The sequence below is a fragment of the Rosa chinensis genome, chromosome 6 (assembly GCF_002994745.2).
Source record: "Rosa chinensis cultivar Old Blush chromosome 6, RchiOBHm-V2, whole genome shotgun sequence".
NCBI lineage: Eukaryota > Viridiplantae > Streptophyta > Magnoliopsida > Rosales > Rosaceae > Rosa > Rosa chinensis.
In genome coordinates, this window is record NC_037093.1 from 61640264 (window position 1) to 61655229 (window position 14966).

A 14966-nucleotide genomic window follows, 5' to 3' on the forward strand; every position below is an offset into this window, starting at 1 on the left:
AGCCAAAAATGGCTTGCAATACAACATATAAAGAAAGAAGGGTGTCCTTGACAATATAGCTATCATGAACCATAATAGGTAGTTGACTATTCTAGATAAGCTTACAAAATGGGTGTCCTTAACAATTCAACAAGATAACAGTAAATGTAAAGTAGCTAGTAGGTGCAGTCTCAACGCCATTCAACAGACGACGACTCTTGACGAGTTGACTTGTAGAACCAGACGAGCAAACTGCTCAGAGTATTTCATTTCTTATACGAGTGGTGCCTATCTTCTATGAAGTAGATCCCTCTGATCTACGGAAAATCAATGGAAATTTTGCAGAAGCTTTTGCCAAACATGGTGAAAATTCTAACCTCGACAAGGAAGAGATGGAGAGTTGAAGGTCGTCGGAGCCCGAGGCTGAAATGACGACTGCTGTCGGTTTTGCAAAACGGAGTTGCGGTCCTTGCCAGATCTGGTCCTCGGGTCCGGCGGTGAGTTGAGGCTGCTGAACTCGCCATGGTTTGCCACATTTGAGAACCAGAGGAAGAAGAAGCTAGAGAGGTCCAAGGTGAGCTTCTCCGACGAGTTGGATCCGGCCGGGTCAGAGGGGAAGAGGAAGAACACGGCAGTGGAGAGGGGGAGGAAAGCGACGGTGGTGGATATACAGAGGGAGTCTTCGGTTCGGCGGAGAGAGAGAGAGAGTACTCGATGACATTAATGTAGTTTTTTAATTAGTTTGAGGTCAAAATTGTTATTTCACTTTAAATTATGTTAGTGGGAATAAAAATATGTTGATGGGGTAAGTGGAATAATTTTTGCCAATTTTGGTTCTTTGGGTCAAGGACCCTAAAGAAAATATAGAGTTAGACTATAATTATATAGCATAAAAAGTCTCCTAGCAGCCACCACTTTAAGGAAACTTCAAACTTTCATACATTTATCTAGAAAACTCTAAAAATCTCGTGCTAGAAACCTCATTCTAGTTTATTTATTTATTTATTTATTATTTTTTTGTGTGGAATCAAATCACAAATATTTCTCATTCAACTCAAGTCAGAATGACTATTACATACCTTTCCGCCATCATAGGTAGGTAGACAAGAAGATTTAGTATGTAGACATAGGTCCATTCATTGTACAATCAACGCTCACTTATTCTAAGCAAGCCTATTACATTATGAAATATAAACATAGTACATAGACCCTCTCTAAGCATGAAGAACATAAGTATGATTACACTATGAAATATAAACATAGTACATAGACCCTCTCCAAGCATGAAGAGCATAAATATGAGTAGTCGGGTTAATCCTCCTAGATTCCAAATACGAATCCTTAGAAAAGCATAGCCTATTGGTATGGTCCACAAAATAGCTCAATTCCAACACCACAAGCTTAGAGTTGAATCAAACACCTTGCAAAACCCAAAACGCTTGGCCCTCCATTTAATTGGGACACCCAGAACTCGGGCACTCAAGTTCCAGTTCATTTAATTGACGTGCACTCTAGAATGTTTAATTGCTTCTAATATCTAATTTTTTTTATATATGTTTGATATAAAATATCTCAGAAAGTTGAATCTTAGGCGGAGGAAAAAAATATTTATGTGTTACATGATAAACAAGAGGAAATACTTGCATATATGTGGATCAAAATCACATATAAATTGTGAACTAATGTCATACTAATTTTACAGTTAGTTCAATGAATGTAACACATAATTGGGCATGAAATATAAATGTTTCAGAGGATTTCACATAATTTAATTCACTTACACATGCTTAATTTATGTGAAATCTTTGAGATAATAAGCTAAATAATATGAGATGACAATCAAGCATATAATAATGGCATAAGTCTAATTATGACGTCGCCTTTATAAAATAGGTATAGCCCGAGATCTTTTTTTTTATTGGGGCCGTATAGCCCAAGATGAGTGTGACAAATTACGGAGGCTTGTGCTCAAGCAAGCAACGGAGAAGTCGGTTATAACTTATAAGAGAAAATATTTCAAACAGTACCCTAACTAAGGCCGACTCCTAACTTCAGTACCCGACTATGCAAAACTATCACTTTGGTACCCCAAGTTTGAAGCTCGACCCAAGAATGGTACACGTCGTCCATCACAGCGTTAAGTCTTTGCTACGTGGCAAACCATGAGGGCCCTCAAAATATGCCACGTGGTTAGTTAGTTAACGCCGTGATGGATGGCGTGTACCATTCTTGGGTCGGACTTCAAACTTGGGGTACCAAAGTGATAGTTTTGCATAGTCGGGTACTGAAGTCAAGAATGAGTCTTAGTTCGGGTATTGTTTGTAACATTTTCTCTTAACTTATAAATGCACCACCCACCGGGTATGGATGCAGGTAGAAAGCATGCCCCTTTTTGAGGTGAGGTGTCGGCCAATCGTCCATTTTGTTTAGTCATGTGACTCATGTCACGTTGTTTCTCCATCCTTCATCGAATCCCCCCCCCCATATTGACGATCACCATCAAATTACATAAGAAGAATCCCATCAATTTTCGCTTCGGGGGGGGGAGGAAAAAAAGAAGAAGAACGAAAACAAACCCACTATCATTCAATTTCACCATATATTCCCAAAATTTATTTTTTTATTTGTCTTTGGGATGATGAATAATAGTGAGAGTAAATTTTGTATTTACCAAAGTACCTATTACCAAAAATGACATCGGTACCACAAATTTGACTAGTCTTTCTCTTTTTCATTAGTTATTTAAATTTCATATTTTATTTTTTGAAACAAAATTCCATGTTTTGTTTTTGTTTCTTGAAAAATTGTTAGGAAAAACACCTGCGTCCGAACCAGTATGCATGTGAGCACCAAAACTCTCTCTTATTTACATATAGTCGGCAATCTAAATTCATAATTTAACCGTTCAAAAGCTACATCAATCATTAAAGATCACCTCTGCAAAAATTCACTTAAACAAAAATCGTTTACTCATTCGGTTGCATCAAACAATAAACAACTACAATGAAAGTTAATAGTCTTATGACAATCGTCCTAGCATACACTATGATGGTTCATAATTTATAGTTTTACACTATTTTACTCACTTAAAATAAGTAGAAAATAAAAAACAAATCCCAACATTTCTTTTACATTTCCATAAACAAAGAAAACGACATTGCAAAGCGATTGCACATCAACACATAAGTAAATTATATCATTCCCTCAAAAATCTAGTTATGTTACTAAATCTATCGATCGTATGTTCTGCCTTACATCTAATTTCTATTAGAAAATAACATAGTAGAGTGATCGCACATCAAGATGCAAGTTGATTCTCTCATTTATTCAAAGATTCAGTTACGTTACATAATCTATCGGTCAGATGTTCTGCCTTACAGCTCTTCCCTATTAGAAAACAACACTACAAAGTGATCGCACATCAAGACGTAAGTAAATTCTCTCATTCCTATAGAGATTCAGTTACGTTACTGAATCTATCGGTCAGATGTTCTGCCTCACATCTCTTCCCTATTAGAAAACTACACTACAAAGCAATTGCACGTCAAGATGCAAATAAATTCTGTAATTCCTTAAGAGATTCAGTTACGTTACTAAATCTATCGATTGGATGTTCTGCCTCGTATCTCTTCCTTATTAGAAAACGACAGTGCAAAGTGATCGTACATCAAGACGCAAATAAATTCTCTCATTTCTTCAAAGATTTGATTACGTTACTAAATCTATGATCCCTATCATGCAAGTAAACATGCATAGAACAAAAAAAAAGGTATATACCGTCAAATTTTCGCACTTTATTTTTTTCTCTACAAAAAAATATACGCAAAAATTGGTCGGAAATGTCTAGTGGATAAATAATGCAAAATGAATGAGCACGGGAACTGCGTCACAATCTTACGTGTCCACAGCATCTGAATCCCTGTAACAATTTCCCACCACTCTCCCAACAATACCCAAAAACGTACCCCATTTCCTGAAACGGAAACGAACCACCTCTCTCTGAAACCTGCCAGGGGAAAATTCCCCTCTTCTCCCTTTCCCCCATATTCCCAATGTGGAAGAAGAATCAACCCCAGTTTCCAATTGGATTAAATGTTCTTTGCTGCTGCACCAATCCCACTCTCTCCGATTCGTAATAATCCCGCTGGCATTTCGGCATCAGATTCCCCCCTCCTCCTCCTCCTCCGCTTCACCCTATCATCATCGTCCTCATCCTCATTAATCTCTCCTCGTAATTTGAAATGCTTCCTATTTAAGTCCTCTACCATGCGCATTCCCAAGAAGCCCGTTTCGCTCTGCCTCGCTTTGTTTTCTGCTCCTCCTGAATTGCCCTCCTTCTCTTATTCCCGGATTCGCTTCGCTTCCTCGGCCATTCTCGGCCAACCAGATCGCTCTCACTCTCCCGGAAAGCGGAAAGGAATTCACACAGTAGGTTATGCTCCTCTCCCTCTATTCCGCTCTCCTCCTCCATCTCGCTCTCTAGCCTGTGTGTGTCTGCATCATTTTTTTTTTGTTCATTGTAGGCTGCTGGTTATATGATACAGGAGTTTTTTTTTTTTTTTTTTTTTAATGTGAATTTTCGTTGAGAATTGGCTGCATGCATGTGTTAATAGTATCAATTTCGGTTTGGTTGAGGGGGTTGGGTTTGTTCTGAGAGCACAGGGATTTTTTTTTTTTTTTTTTTTGATTGAGAAATTGGATTTATAGGTGTTTCCTGGAGCCGGAGAATTGTTAGAGTTGGAACTTAGCGTGGTCCACAGTGAGCGGCACCATTGCAGGTAACATGTCCAGGTTTTCAGGAATGGGGGGTTTTCTTTTCTTCTTCTCCTTCTTGTTACTTTTGCTATAAGAAGTCTGGGAAGTTTTGGAAAGGGTCAGAGGGTAATGAATGAGGATAGTAACTTGTAGCTTTTAAGACAACGTTGCTGAAAGAGTAACAGTCTGTTTTGTTGGTATTGCTGCATGTCTTTCATGTGTGCGTTGCATGCAGCACCTTTTACGGAAGTAATTAGTTGAAAGCAATTTGAAATTGGTTTTTGCTGAGCTCTGAAATTTTGATCCCATATATGCTGACTTGTACCAGTAGGTAATCAATTGCGAGCCAGCTATTCTATGGAAAAGAGCCACGAGACTGTTGTAGGTGACAACAAGCAGAGCTCGACACATCTTCTGCACATGGGTTCTTGTCATGGTGGTCAAGAACCATGTGTGTGGTCATCTCCCGGAGGAGGGTTTGAAATTGATCTAGGAAAGCATATCTTCTGCAACCGATCCTTGAATATGAAGAATATTGTTGCAGTGGGGTTTGATATGGATTACACGTTGGCACAATACAAGCCAGAAACCTTTGAATCTCTTGCATATGAAGGCACTGTCAGGAAATTGGTATTCGATTTGGGATACCCGCGCGAGGTATGTTTGTCATTCTGTTTTCTCATTTGTTCTTTCCCTCTTATGAAGAAATTGATGTTGCTATTGTGTCATATGTACAATTTTTATGGTTTTTAATTCTCAAGTGACCCAGCCATTACTTCGTAGCTAGTATGTTCTTGTTACATTCTTTGCCAACATTGTTTACTACTATTCTTAAATTTTGAGCAATATGTATTACATTCATTGAGAAAAAATACTTCATGTAGTTGCTGGACTGGACATTTGATTGGAAGTACATGGTGAGAGGCTTGGTTCTTGATAAGAAGAGAGGCAACATCTTGAAGGTCAGCCCTGTTTATTTAGTCTTCGTTTTTTTTGGTATTGTTTCATTTGTTGTTAATCCTAGTTAGTTGGGTTGCTGTTCTGTTGCTTGCATGAATCTATAGTGAGACAGTTGAATTGATGGTTGTACAGATGGATCGCCATAAGTATGTGAAGGTAGCCTACCATGGATTCAAGGAGTTGTCTAAGGAAGATAAAGTTGGTATCTATGGAAACACATTACTAAGGGATTCCTTTGACGAGCCTGATTATGCTCTCATTGACACCCTTTTTTCTCTAGCTGAAGCCTACTTGTTTGCCCAATTGGTTGACTTTAAAGACAACAATCCTGGAAAGGTTCCAAAGGGTGTCGAGTAAGATTATGACTTTCTGTGAGGTTTCTAAACTTCTTCTATACCAGTACGTTGATTATTATTATTTTCATTTTAAGTTACGCTGTTATCTACAAAGATGTTCGAGCTGCAGTTGATTTGTGCCACCGTGATGGAACTTTAAAGCAAATGGTTGCAAAAGATCCTGGCAGGTAAGGATAAAAAAAAAAAAATTATTAGTTTCAAATAGCAAAAGTGATCACTTGAAGGTACATTTGTCTTACGAGCCTTTCTGCTTATTGCTACTTAGGTATATTAATGAAGATACCTCCATTGTTCCCATGCTCAAAATGCTTAGAGATTCTCGCCGATCTACATTCTTGGTGACAAACAGGTATTTGTGCCTCTGTTATCGATTTTTATAATTTAGAGTTGAAAATCTTATGGATATTGTTGCTAATAATTTATGAAACAATTTTTGGATTTTTACATCGTACAGTTTATGGGACTATACAAACATTGTAATGAATTTCCTCTGTGAGTCACGTACATTGGATGGTAGTAGAAAATGCAATTTCGACTGGCTTCAATACTTTGATGTCGTCATCACTGGCAGGTCATATTTTCCTTATCTTTTTCACTATCCTCCAGTTGTACTTCATTATTGTTCTTCAGCATTATGTTAGCACTTTAGATTATTACTTATCAAATTGAAGAACTGCTATTATACGTTTCAAATATGTATTCTACTTCTAAATATCTATTTTATGCTGTATCATTGTTATTGTCACTATACTAACCATTTAGAAGCGTTATCCATGCAGTGCAAAGCCAGGCTTCTTCCATGATGGCAATCGTGCAAATCTGTTTGAAGTTGAACATGAGTCTGGGATGCTAATTAATACAGATAATGGCTCTCCTATGGCCCAGGTTGGTATACTAATCATGTTCACTCATGCCTAGCATATCATGCTGCTCTATGTTCTTCTTCTTCTTTTTTTCTTCTCGAAAGGCTGCTCTATGTCTTTTATCTAGTATTATCAATTTATTTTTTACTTTATGTGAAAGGTTGGAAGTTCTCCACCGGCATTCTCATTGAAGGGAACAGATAAGGCTTGCAGAGTTTTCCAGGGAGGCAGTGTTGGTCATCTTCATAAACTGCTTTCAATTGAGTCAAGTGCACAGGTGAGCTATCCTTTCAGGATGTCAGCGGGAAAGTTAATATCACATTAATGTCATCTCGACAATTTTCCTCCTTTTAATTGTTGAGGTCAGATGTGCCTCCCATTTCAAGTTTTGATGCTTAATTATAATTCCTACTCATTTTGATTAGGTTCTCTATGTTGGGGATCATATCTATGGTGATATTTTGCGTAGCAAAAAGGTTCTTGGTACTAAATCTTCTTATCTCCTCTCTCTCTCTCTACTTTTTTTGAATTTTATTTTGACTCTGTTTTCTGCATCAAGTCTTTTAAAGTGTACATTTTTTTTCCCATGTCTTTCTTTGCATATGATTGTATTTCCTTGTCTTTATGAACAGGGTGGAGAACAATGCTTGTTGTTCCAGAGCTAGAGAGGGAGGTTGAACTCCTGTGGGAATTAAGAGATACCCGCAAGGTCTTTCTAAAACTAAATTTGACGGTGCTAATTTAGGTGTTAAATTAACAAAGTTTAATTAGAACGTAACTTATATCACTAGTTTCATGCAGCAACTTCGATTGTTGAGGAATGAGCGTGACCTCATTGAGGACAAAATGCATCATTTGAAGTGGTCTCTGAAGTCAGTATCTATCTAGAATGCGATTTGTTTTTTCTTTTACTTTTTCAGGAACACTTTACATAGAAGTGAGATTGCTTTTTTCAGGTTTGAAGATATCAGTGCTGAGGAGAAGCAACAGTTATCTTCTGAATACAACGCTTTGGAGGTTAGCTGAAGCAAAATATATTCCAGCCATATAAATATTTTACTTAACAGTTGTGTAATTTATATTGATTATCTTCTCAATGGTTTTATTTATAGTCTCAAAGGGATCAAGTGCGGTTCAGCCATCAAGATGCTCAGCGTAAATGCCACCAAAAGGTAGTGTCGTCTCTTCTACCACGTGTAATGTGCTTCCTAGTTTCTGGGCTTAAAGTCCAGTGGAGCATTGAGTTGGTTGAGTTTGGTTTGTAATTAGTGATCTCTTGGTTGGCCAATGATTGCAGTTTCACAAGACTTGGGGACAACTCATGAAGACTGGTTATCAGAACTCTCGCTTTGCACATCAGGTGAGTACGTATGTCAAACATGTTGGCCTTAGCTAGCTCATTGGATAAATTCAGTTCAGATGCTAATATACATTATGCAAAGAAAGATGATGATGAACTTAACTTGTCTTTGCTTTTCTATTTCTCTTTTTATCAATTGTCATCAAAGTGGATTTTGCTCTTGGTATTTGTACCTTGCAATATCTTTTCTGAAATGTCATTTCACGATGCAGGTTGAGAGATTTGCCTGCCTGTATACTAGTCAAGTTTCGAACTTGAGCCTGTACTCCCCGGACAAATACTACAGACCCAGTGAAGATTACATGCCCCATGAATTTGATATTATTCCCTTATGAAGAAATGAGGCATCCTAAGAAAGGGGGCATAGCATGTTGGGAAAGCATAAAGTAGAGCTTGCACCGAAGCCTTCTTCCTCTAGATGTTTTGCTGTAATACAGTAACTGTAAAAATGAATTGCTTAAGAGCATACTCTCATGTGGTATAAACTTTTCTATGAGAATCTAGTAGATCAGTTCCGTGCGTATTACATCAATATTTATTGTATTAATAGCGAGGATAAGACGTAGAGTTTCAGGTTGAAGATAATCAATTTAAATGAAAAGTGAACAAAAAGTGGAACTGGATTCAAGGCATCTGAAGGAAGAACAAGGGAAAAAAAGAAAAAGGCCGAGGCATGCTAGTGGATTCTCTGCCAAATTCCTGAACAAATAGAAACATGGCAATGTCCCCTTCCAAAAAAAAAACATGGCAATGTCTCGAGAAATCTACCAAAATTGTGCCCTAGTTGTGGGGATCTTTCATAAAGCATCAATTTGACAATTAAAATTGTGCTCTACTTGTGGGGATCTTTCATAAAGCATCAATTTGACAATTACAGAGACTATGCAGCTCCTTTTCGACAATAAGAAGCTTTCATAACCACTAAGAATTTGGATCATCTTTAGAGATCCACTCATCGACATGATTATACATTTTCATGTATCCTAGCAACATCAGACCCAACCTCATAACTTCAGCAAAGGGTCAGCTTACGTGGTTATCCTCGTCAAGCTTGATGCAACTCCAAGATACAATGCAACGAAACTAGTGGCAGTGATGCTGTTCAGCAGCTAGTCACATGAACACCAACACCGCTCTTCAAGATAACATATCATAAGCACTCTTTCAACTACTGTTCTTCTGGCCTCTCAACATCTTGTATTTCGATTGGCTCAGGGAAAATTTCATTGGACAACCTTTTACGTGAAGAGAACTCATTTCCACCACTGCCGTGAGAACCTGCTCGCCCTGCCTGTTTTAAGCCACTGATACTCTCTCTGTTTGTATGGCCAGGAACAGTGGCATTCTCTGATGAGCTGTGCCGCCAGCTACCAAAGAAAGCAGTGCTCCATGATCTTCTAGATGAAGTTGTCCGCAGCCTTGCAGAGCTCGAACTCTCTTCCCTCACCACCTTTAGAGGGTTTTCCAATGCTTTAAGGATGTATTTCATGGGCGGACGCTTGGAAGGCTTGGGGTTAAGGCAGGACCTGGCCACGATTGCCATGGCCCACACTTCTTCCAATAGATCCTCATCTACTATTAGAGATGGGTCAACAATCTTACTCACCAGTTCCATCTCAAATATGCTGATGTAACGCACTGTGTGATCCAGCCACTCTCTTGTAGAGGCATCATCTGATTTGCTGATACCGAGCTTGCCTGTCACAAGCTCAAGCAAAACCTTACCGAAACAGTACACATCGTAAGCACAAGTCACCGATGACGTCGGGGCTGTTCATTGAAACAAAAGAAATAAGTGTTCTTTTCCAGACTAGAATTGTAAGAGAAAAGAATCTAGGAAACAGCTAGGAATGAAACTTAAAAAAAAAAAAAAAAAGGGACGTACCAGAAGGGCTTTGTTCAGAACTTCTGCATAACACAAAGAAAACTGTCATTATACTAATAGATTTTAGAGTAACAAAACAGATAAAAGTATCCCCAGAACTATAATTTGATGAAGAATGCCAACGTTGCAAATAGGCAGGGTTCTAAGTACAGAAGTTAAACACTTACTGCTGTTTCCGCAACAATCTTGTGATTACATTTTGGTTAGCATCCCCTTCTTGCGCACGGACCTCACTCAAGCTTCCAAGTCGTACCTCAAATTTGTCATCCAGAAGTATACTGCTTGCTTGAACATCTCTTCAACCACCAAAATAAACTTTTAATCAGTTGCTCATTTTAATAAGCAAAGTTGAAATTGCAAATGCAGCTAAATTAAACATGAAGTAAAAACCCTTTAAAAGCATGAAGTAAGAACTACAGCGAGTCTGCGAACTGAAGTCTCAGATTATGGGTACCGAGGTACCAAACATGGCCTAACATCAGCCACAAGACATCTAAAATAAACATCTACAGCGATTTCTGCAAACTGGAGTCTCAGATGATGGGTGCCGAGGGGTATAACATGCCCTAACATCAACCACAAGACATTGCATATTCAACTAGTTTCGGCTCTATCTTGTACAATAACCTATCACAAAATCTTTACTTAGTCCAGCCACCTCTGCTTCATCAAATGACTACACAGCTTGTTAAGAAATCCCATTGATCTAGAATGTTTTCAACGACTACAAAGAACTGTATTCTAATTAGTAAGGGCCTAAATTATGAGGATTCCAATTCACTATGAAGTATGAATAATGGCTAAAAATGTCAGATTAAGATGAAATCAGCAACAGCAACTTAGTTGAAATGAAGAGAGCATAATAATAGCTGAAAGCAAGTTCAGTAATACCTGTGAACAAGAGGTGGGCTGCACTCATGATGTAAGTAAGCTAGGACTTCAGCAGCTCCAATTGCAATTTTTAGTCTTGTAATCCAATCCAAAGACTGTAATTTGCCATCGGCTGAATTTGCAACTCTATGCAAGGAACTAGCCAAGTCTCCATTTGGCATATATTTGTAAACCAGAAGCTTCTCACTCTCATGCTCCAAGCAATGCCCCAGAAGGGGGATCAATCTTGTGTGTGAAAGTTTGCTGAATAAATCCATTTCTATCATATATGATTCTTTCGTGAAGGAATGCAGATCTACCCTTTTGATAACTACAGGGGTTCCACTTACCAAGGAACCGTGAAATATGTCCCCAGAGTGTCCATGTTTGATAAGACTTTCTTCACCAAAATCACCAGCAATCTGGCGAATCTGCCCATATGTAAATGGATCTCCTAGGCCAGTTGCATACATGGGATCTTTAGGGAGTGAAAGGCCGTCTCCATCTGGAACAGGCCCTACATTTGCACTTCCTCGTTGACTTGTGGCTTTATTACCCTTTTTCAGGAGCATTGCCAGAACCACTACCAAAATCAGAATGAAGCCTAGTCCACCAAATATTCCAACCAGTATATATATTAATCGATTTGTGCTCTTCGAGTCACGTTCTAGAAACGGTGGCTGGGCTGGTCCAGGTACCCCAGAATCATCAAAAGCTAAACTCCTTTCTTCATAAAACTGTCTACATTCCTGTAAGCTCCTCTGTTTTGGTACCAACTGGAGGCAATTTGTAGTAAGAGTAGCATTGCTTTGATTATCTGTCAATACCTTGCCTTGAAAAAAGTTCCCAGACAAGTCAATGGAGCCAAATTTCACAAGAGGATAAGTCAGATTTCCATACAGAAGATTATCAGAGAGGTTGAACACAGCTCTGCTAAAACTACCATTTGTACTGATGCTCGGCAGAGGTCCTGTAAAATTGTTGCTGGATAAATCAACAAACCGCAAACTGGGAAGTGACCACAATGCACTAGGAAGAGCACCCCCAAGTCTATTCCTACTCAGAACTAGAACTTCCAGCTCAGCAAGACTCGAAATCAAACCCTCTGGCAGTGAACCTTCCAGATCATTATGTTCAATCTCCATTTTCGTCACTCTCCTCAACCCTCTCAACTCCACAGGCAATGTCCCAGACAAAGAGTTCTTGCTAAAGTCAAGTCCGAGCAACTGGGAAAGCTTGCCAAGCTGAACCGGTATGGAATCAGTGAGACTATTATCAGACAGGTTCAGGAACTTAAGTCTCGAAAGGGTGCCTAAACCCGGTGGAATTGGCCCGGATAGGAAATTTGAAGAAAGGTCAAGCATTGTAAGATTTCCAAGAGAGGCAAAAGCAGAAGGTATGGACCCAGTAAACGAATTCCTCGAAACATCAAGAACCTCCAAGCCAACCAAGTTCCCCAATGCAGAAGGCACAATACCAGTAATATCATTACCAGATAAATGCAAAGACTTAAGCTTTGTCAAATTACTAAGTGACTCAGGTATAGCACCAATGACAGAAGCAGACCTTAGATCAAGCACTTGGAGCGAACCAAGTCTCTGGCCAAACCAGTCCGGTATAGACCCCGGAAGCGAAAACCCAGAAGCATTAAAAGTAGCCAAGAATGTAAAATTGGCTAAAGAATCCACGGCGAACTGGGGGTTGCGCCGCCCGACGGTGGTCCGTCTCAAACCGGAGACTGTGATTCCAATGACACGGCCGGTCCGGCATTCCACTCCGGTCCAGCGAGAACAAGGGTCTGCCCTTCTGGGCCAGTATCGGCTTCTGATTCCTAAAGAGGACCGGAGGTTCAGTAACGCCGACCGTTCTACGGCGGAGCTTAAAGAACCTTTCTGGGCAAAAACGCAGTTAATGGAGAACAAAGCTAGTGCTATTGTAAAGACGCCAACTTGGGTTTTAGTATGTGATAACGTACTGTACATCTTCATCTTGGTCAAGGGAGGCTCCTTCTCTTTCTTCTTATTCTTCTAGTTCAACTCAGGGATTGGTTTTTCTCTACCAAAAAATAAATTTAAGCAAGAAATAAGAAACACATAAAGTTGAAGTCTTTATGAACAAGAAAGACAATTCAAGCGGTACAAGAAATACCCAAAAGGCATGCAGTACTGAGAAATTTAAACAAAAAAAAAAGGGGTACTTACCTAAGAACCTTGCTTCTTCTGCATTCTAGTCCTCAAGGGTAAAAGCTATGAGCTTTAGCTTTGATGGGTTTTCCAAAAGAGGGTGGCAAGCGCACAAGGGCTTTAAATGTTCTTTGGTAAAAGTGGAGAAGGGGTTTTAATGAAGCAGAGGAATTGAAGGTGAAAAAGCTTTAAATGACAGAGAGGCAGTGAAGACTGTGCCCAACCGCCAAAAGCCCCAAACTGGGTCACTTTCAGACACTCACCGGAGAAGCCATTAATGAAGCCATGACTGTGGTAGCTCCGGTTTGCAGTGGCATTAGTTAATGGCTTGGGAGGTGTGATGGTGGTGGAGATTATAAAATTGGGCTTCTTCTTCTTGTTCTTGGTCTGTGAGGTTGAGTTGACAATTACTGTTTTGGGACTAAGTGGTGCTGTGTGTGTGGGATTTGTCTGTGATTGGAAGTGGGATCAATAATGTAAACAAATCACTTTCTAGCTAGTTCGTGACAGACAATTCAAAGGCTGCTTGAGGTTTGATTTTTCTTGTTTGTTGCGCCCCCCCCCCCCCCCCCTTGGTAATAGAGTTGAATCAGACCTGTCATCAATCCAAATCTAAATGATTCTAGTCCTTAACTATTGAATATTCAAGTTGATAATTCCATGCCGAAACTATTTGAATGATTTAACACTTTTAAATGTATAAAGATATTCCTTGATTTTTTTTTATTAAATAAATTATAAATAAATTATTAGACATATGGAAATAAAACTTAAATTGACTTAAATGATCATTGTTACAAAGAAAAAGAATGAAAGCAAAAATTATATTTCACCAAGTAAACCAAGAAAAGACGTATCAAACTTTGTTAATACATTTGTGACATGATATATTTGCAATATATAAGATATAATTATTTTACATTTGAGACTTTCATCTTACTCTTTTCAAAGTATAAACCAACTTTTAAGTAGTCTTTAAGCTGTCTCATTATTGGAACAGTCTTCCACATTAATTTTTAATTGAGTTAAAAATCAACTTATAAATGAACAATTAATGATCATCCGAGTATAAAATTGTTTACAATAAAGTAGGAAATCTCATACATAAAAAGATTGTTGATACATGACTCCCTTGCAATCCAAAAAAAGAAGGGTCAGATATGTCATTTTCATTCCCTTAAACAAGTCTACAAATAATAATTGCATACTGTGATGATCGTGTTTTAATTTTCTTCTTTTTTAGGTTGGGAATTTTAGTAGTTTTGTACACCGACATGCACTTACACTAATAAGAATGGTTTATCAAGTACATATTTTGATTATTAAAAAAAATTGTCTATAAATATCAACGGCTAAGATTTGCTGAATTTGCTAGTTCACTTGCATCGCCGATACGTAGAAGAATTTTCCTTCTTTGTGTATTACACTTTTGATTTCTACATGACTACTAGGTAATGAATTTTCTTTATTCATTGTGTTCATTTAAATTCATTAAATTGACCTTACACTGTCGGCTAGACCTGTAAATGGACCGGATTTTGATCCGGACCCGCTCAAGATCCGTGGCTATTGGATGGGTTTGGATTGAAAATTTTGATCCGTTGATCCGTTAATGATCCAAATCCGTTAACCCGTTTATTTAATCAATCAAATACGGATTTAGGTCGATCCGATCCGTTAATGATCCGGTCCTTTTTTTGTAATAATTACAATATTATTTTTTTAAAATATAAAATATAAAATATGAAGAATTTT

At 38.5% G+C, this 14966-nt stretch overlaps 2 protein-coding genes across 10 annotated transcripts; one reads left to right on the top strand and one right to left on the bottom strand.

Moving 5' to 3' along the window:
• Positions 1–3878: 3878 nt before the first annotated feature.
• On the top strand, positions 3879–8796 carry LOC112174383 (5'-nucleotidase domain-containing protein 4). Of its 8 annotated transcripts, none has more exons than XM_024312141.2 (17): positions 3879–4411; positions 4687–4757; positions 5063–5391; positions 5619–5696; positions 5827–6047; positions 6125–6217; positions 6316–6399; positions 6505–6621; positions 6830–6935; positions 7074–7190; positions 7339–7396; positions 7546–7622; positions 7715–7785; positions 7870–7930; positions 8026–8085; positions 8211–8273; positions 8486–8796. In XM_024312141.2, the coding sequence occupies exons 3-17, from the start codon at positions 5092–5094 to the stop codon at positions 8606–8608; spliced, it is 1629 nt and encodes a 542-aa protein (XP_024167909.1). In that variant the 5' UTR covers positions 3879–4411; positions 4687–4757; positions 5063–5091; the 3' UTR covers positions 8609–8796. The 8 variants fall into 8 exon arrangements, with proteins under 8 accessions (XP_024167909.1, XP_024167910.1, XP_024167911.1 ...); XM_024312142.2 differs by having other exon boundaries at positions 5066–5391; XM_024312143.2 differs by having other exon boundaries at positions 3879–4407.
• A 272-nt stretch (positions 8797–9068) lies between these two features.
• LOC112174384 (probable LRR receptor-like serine/threonine-protein kinase At2g16250) lies at positions 9069–13743 on the bottom strand. Of its 2 annotated transcripts, none has more exons than XM_024312147.2 (5): positions 13230–13737; positions 11050–13083; positions 10326–10454; positions 10159–10181; positions 9069–10043 (listed from the first exon to the last, which is right to left on the bottom strand). In XM_024312147.2, exons 2-5 carry the CDS (start codon positions 13014–13016, stop codon positions 9442–9444), a joined length of 2721 nt encoding a protein of 906 aa, XP_024167915.1. In that variant the 5' UTR covers positions 13017–13083; positions 13230–13737; the 3' UTR covers positions 9069–9441. The 2 variants fall into 2 exon arrangements, with proteins under 2 accessions (XP_024167915.1, XP_040363478.1); XM_040507544.1 differs by having other exon boundaries at positions 9852–10056; positions 13230–13743.
• Positions 13744–14966: the final 1223 nt, after the last annotated feature.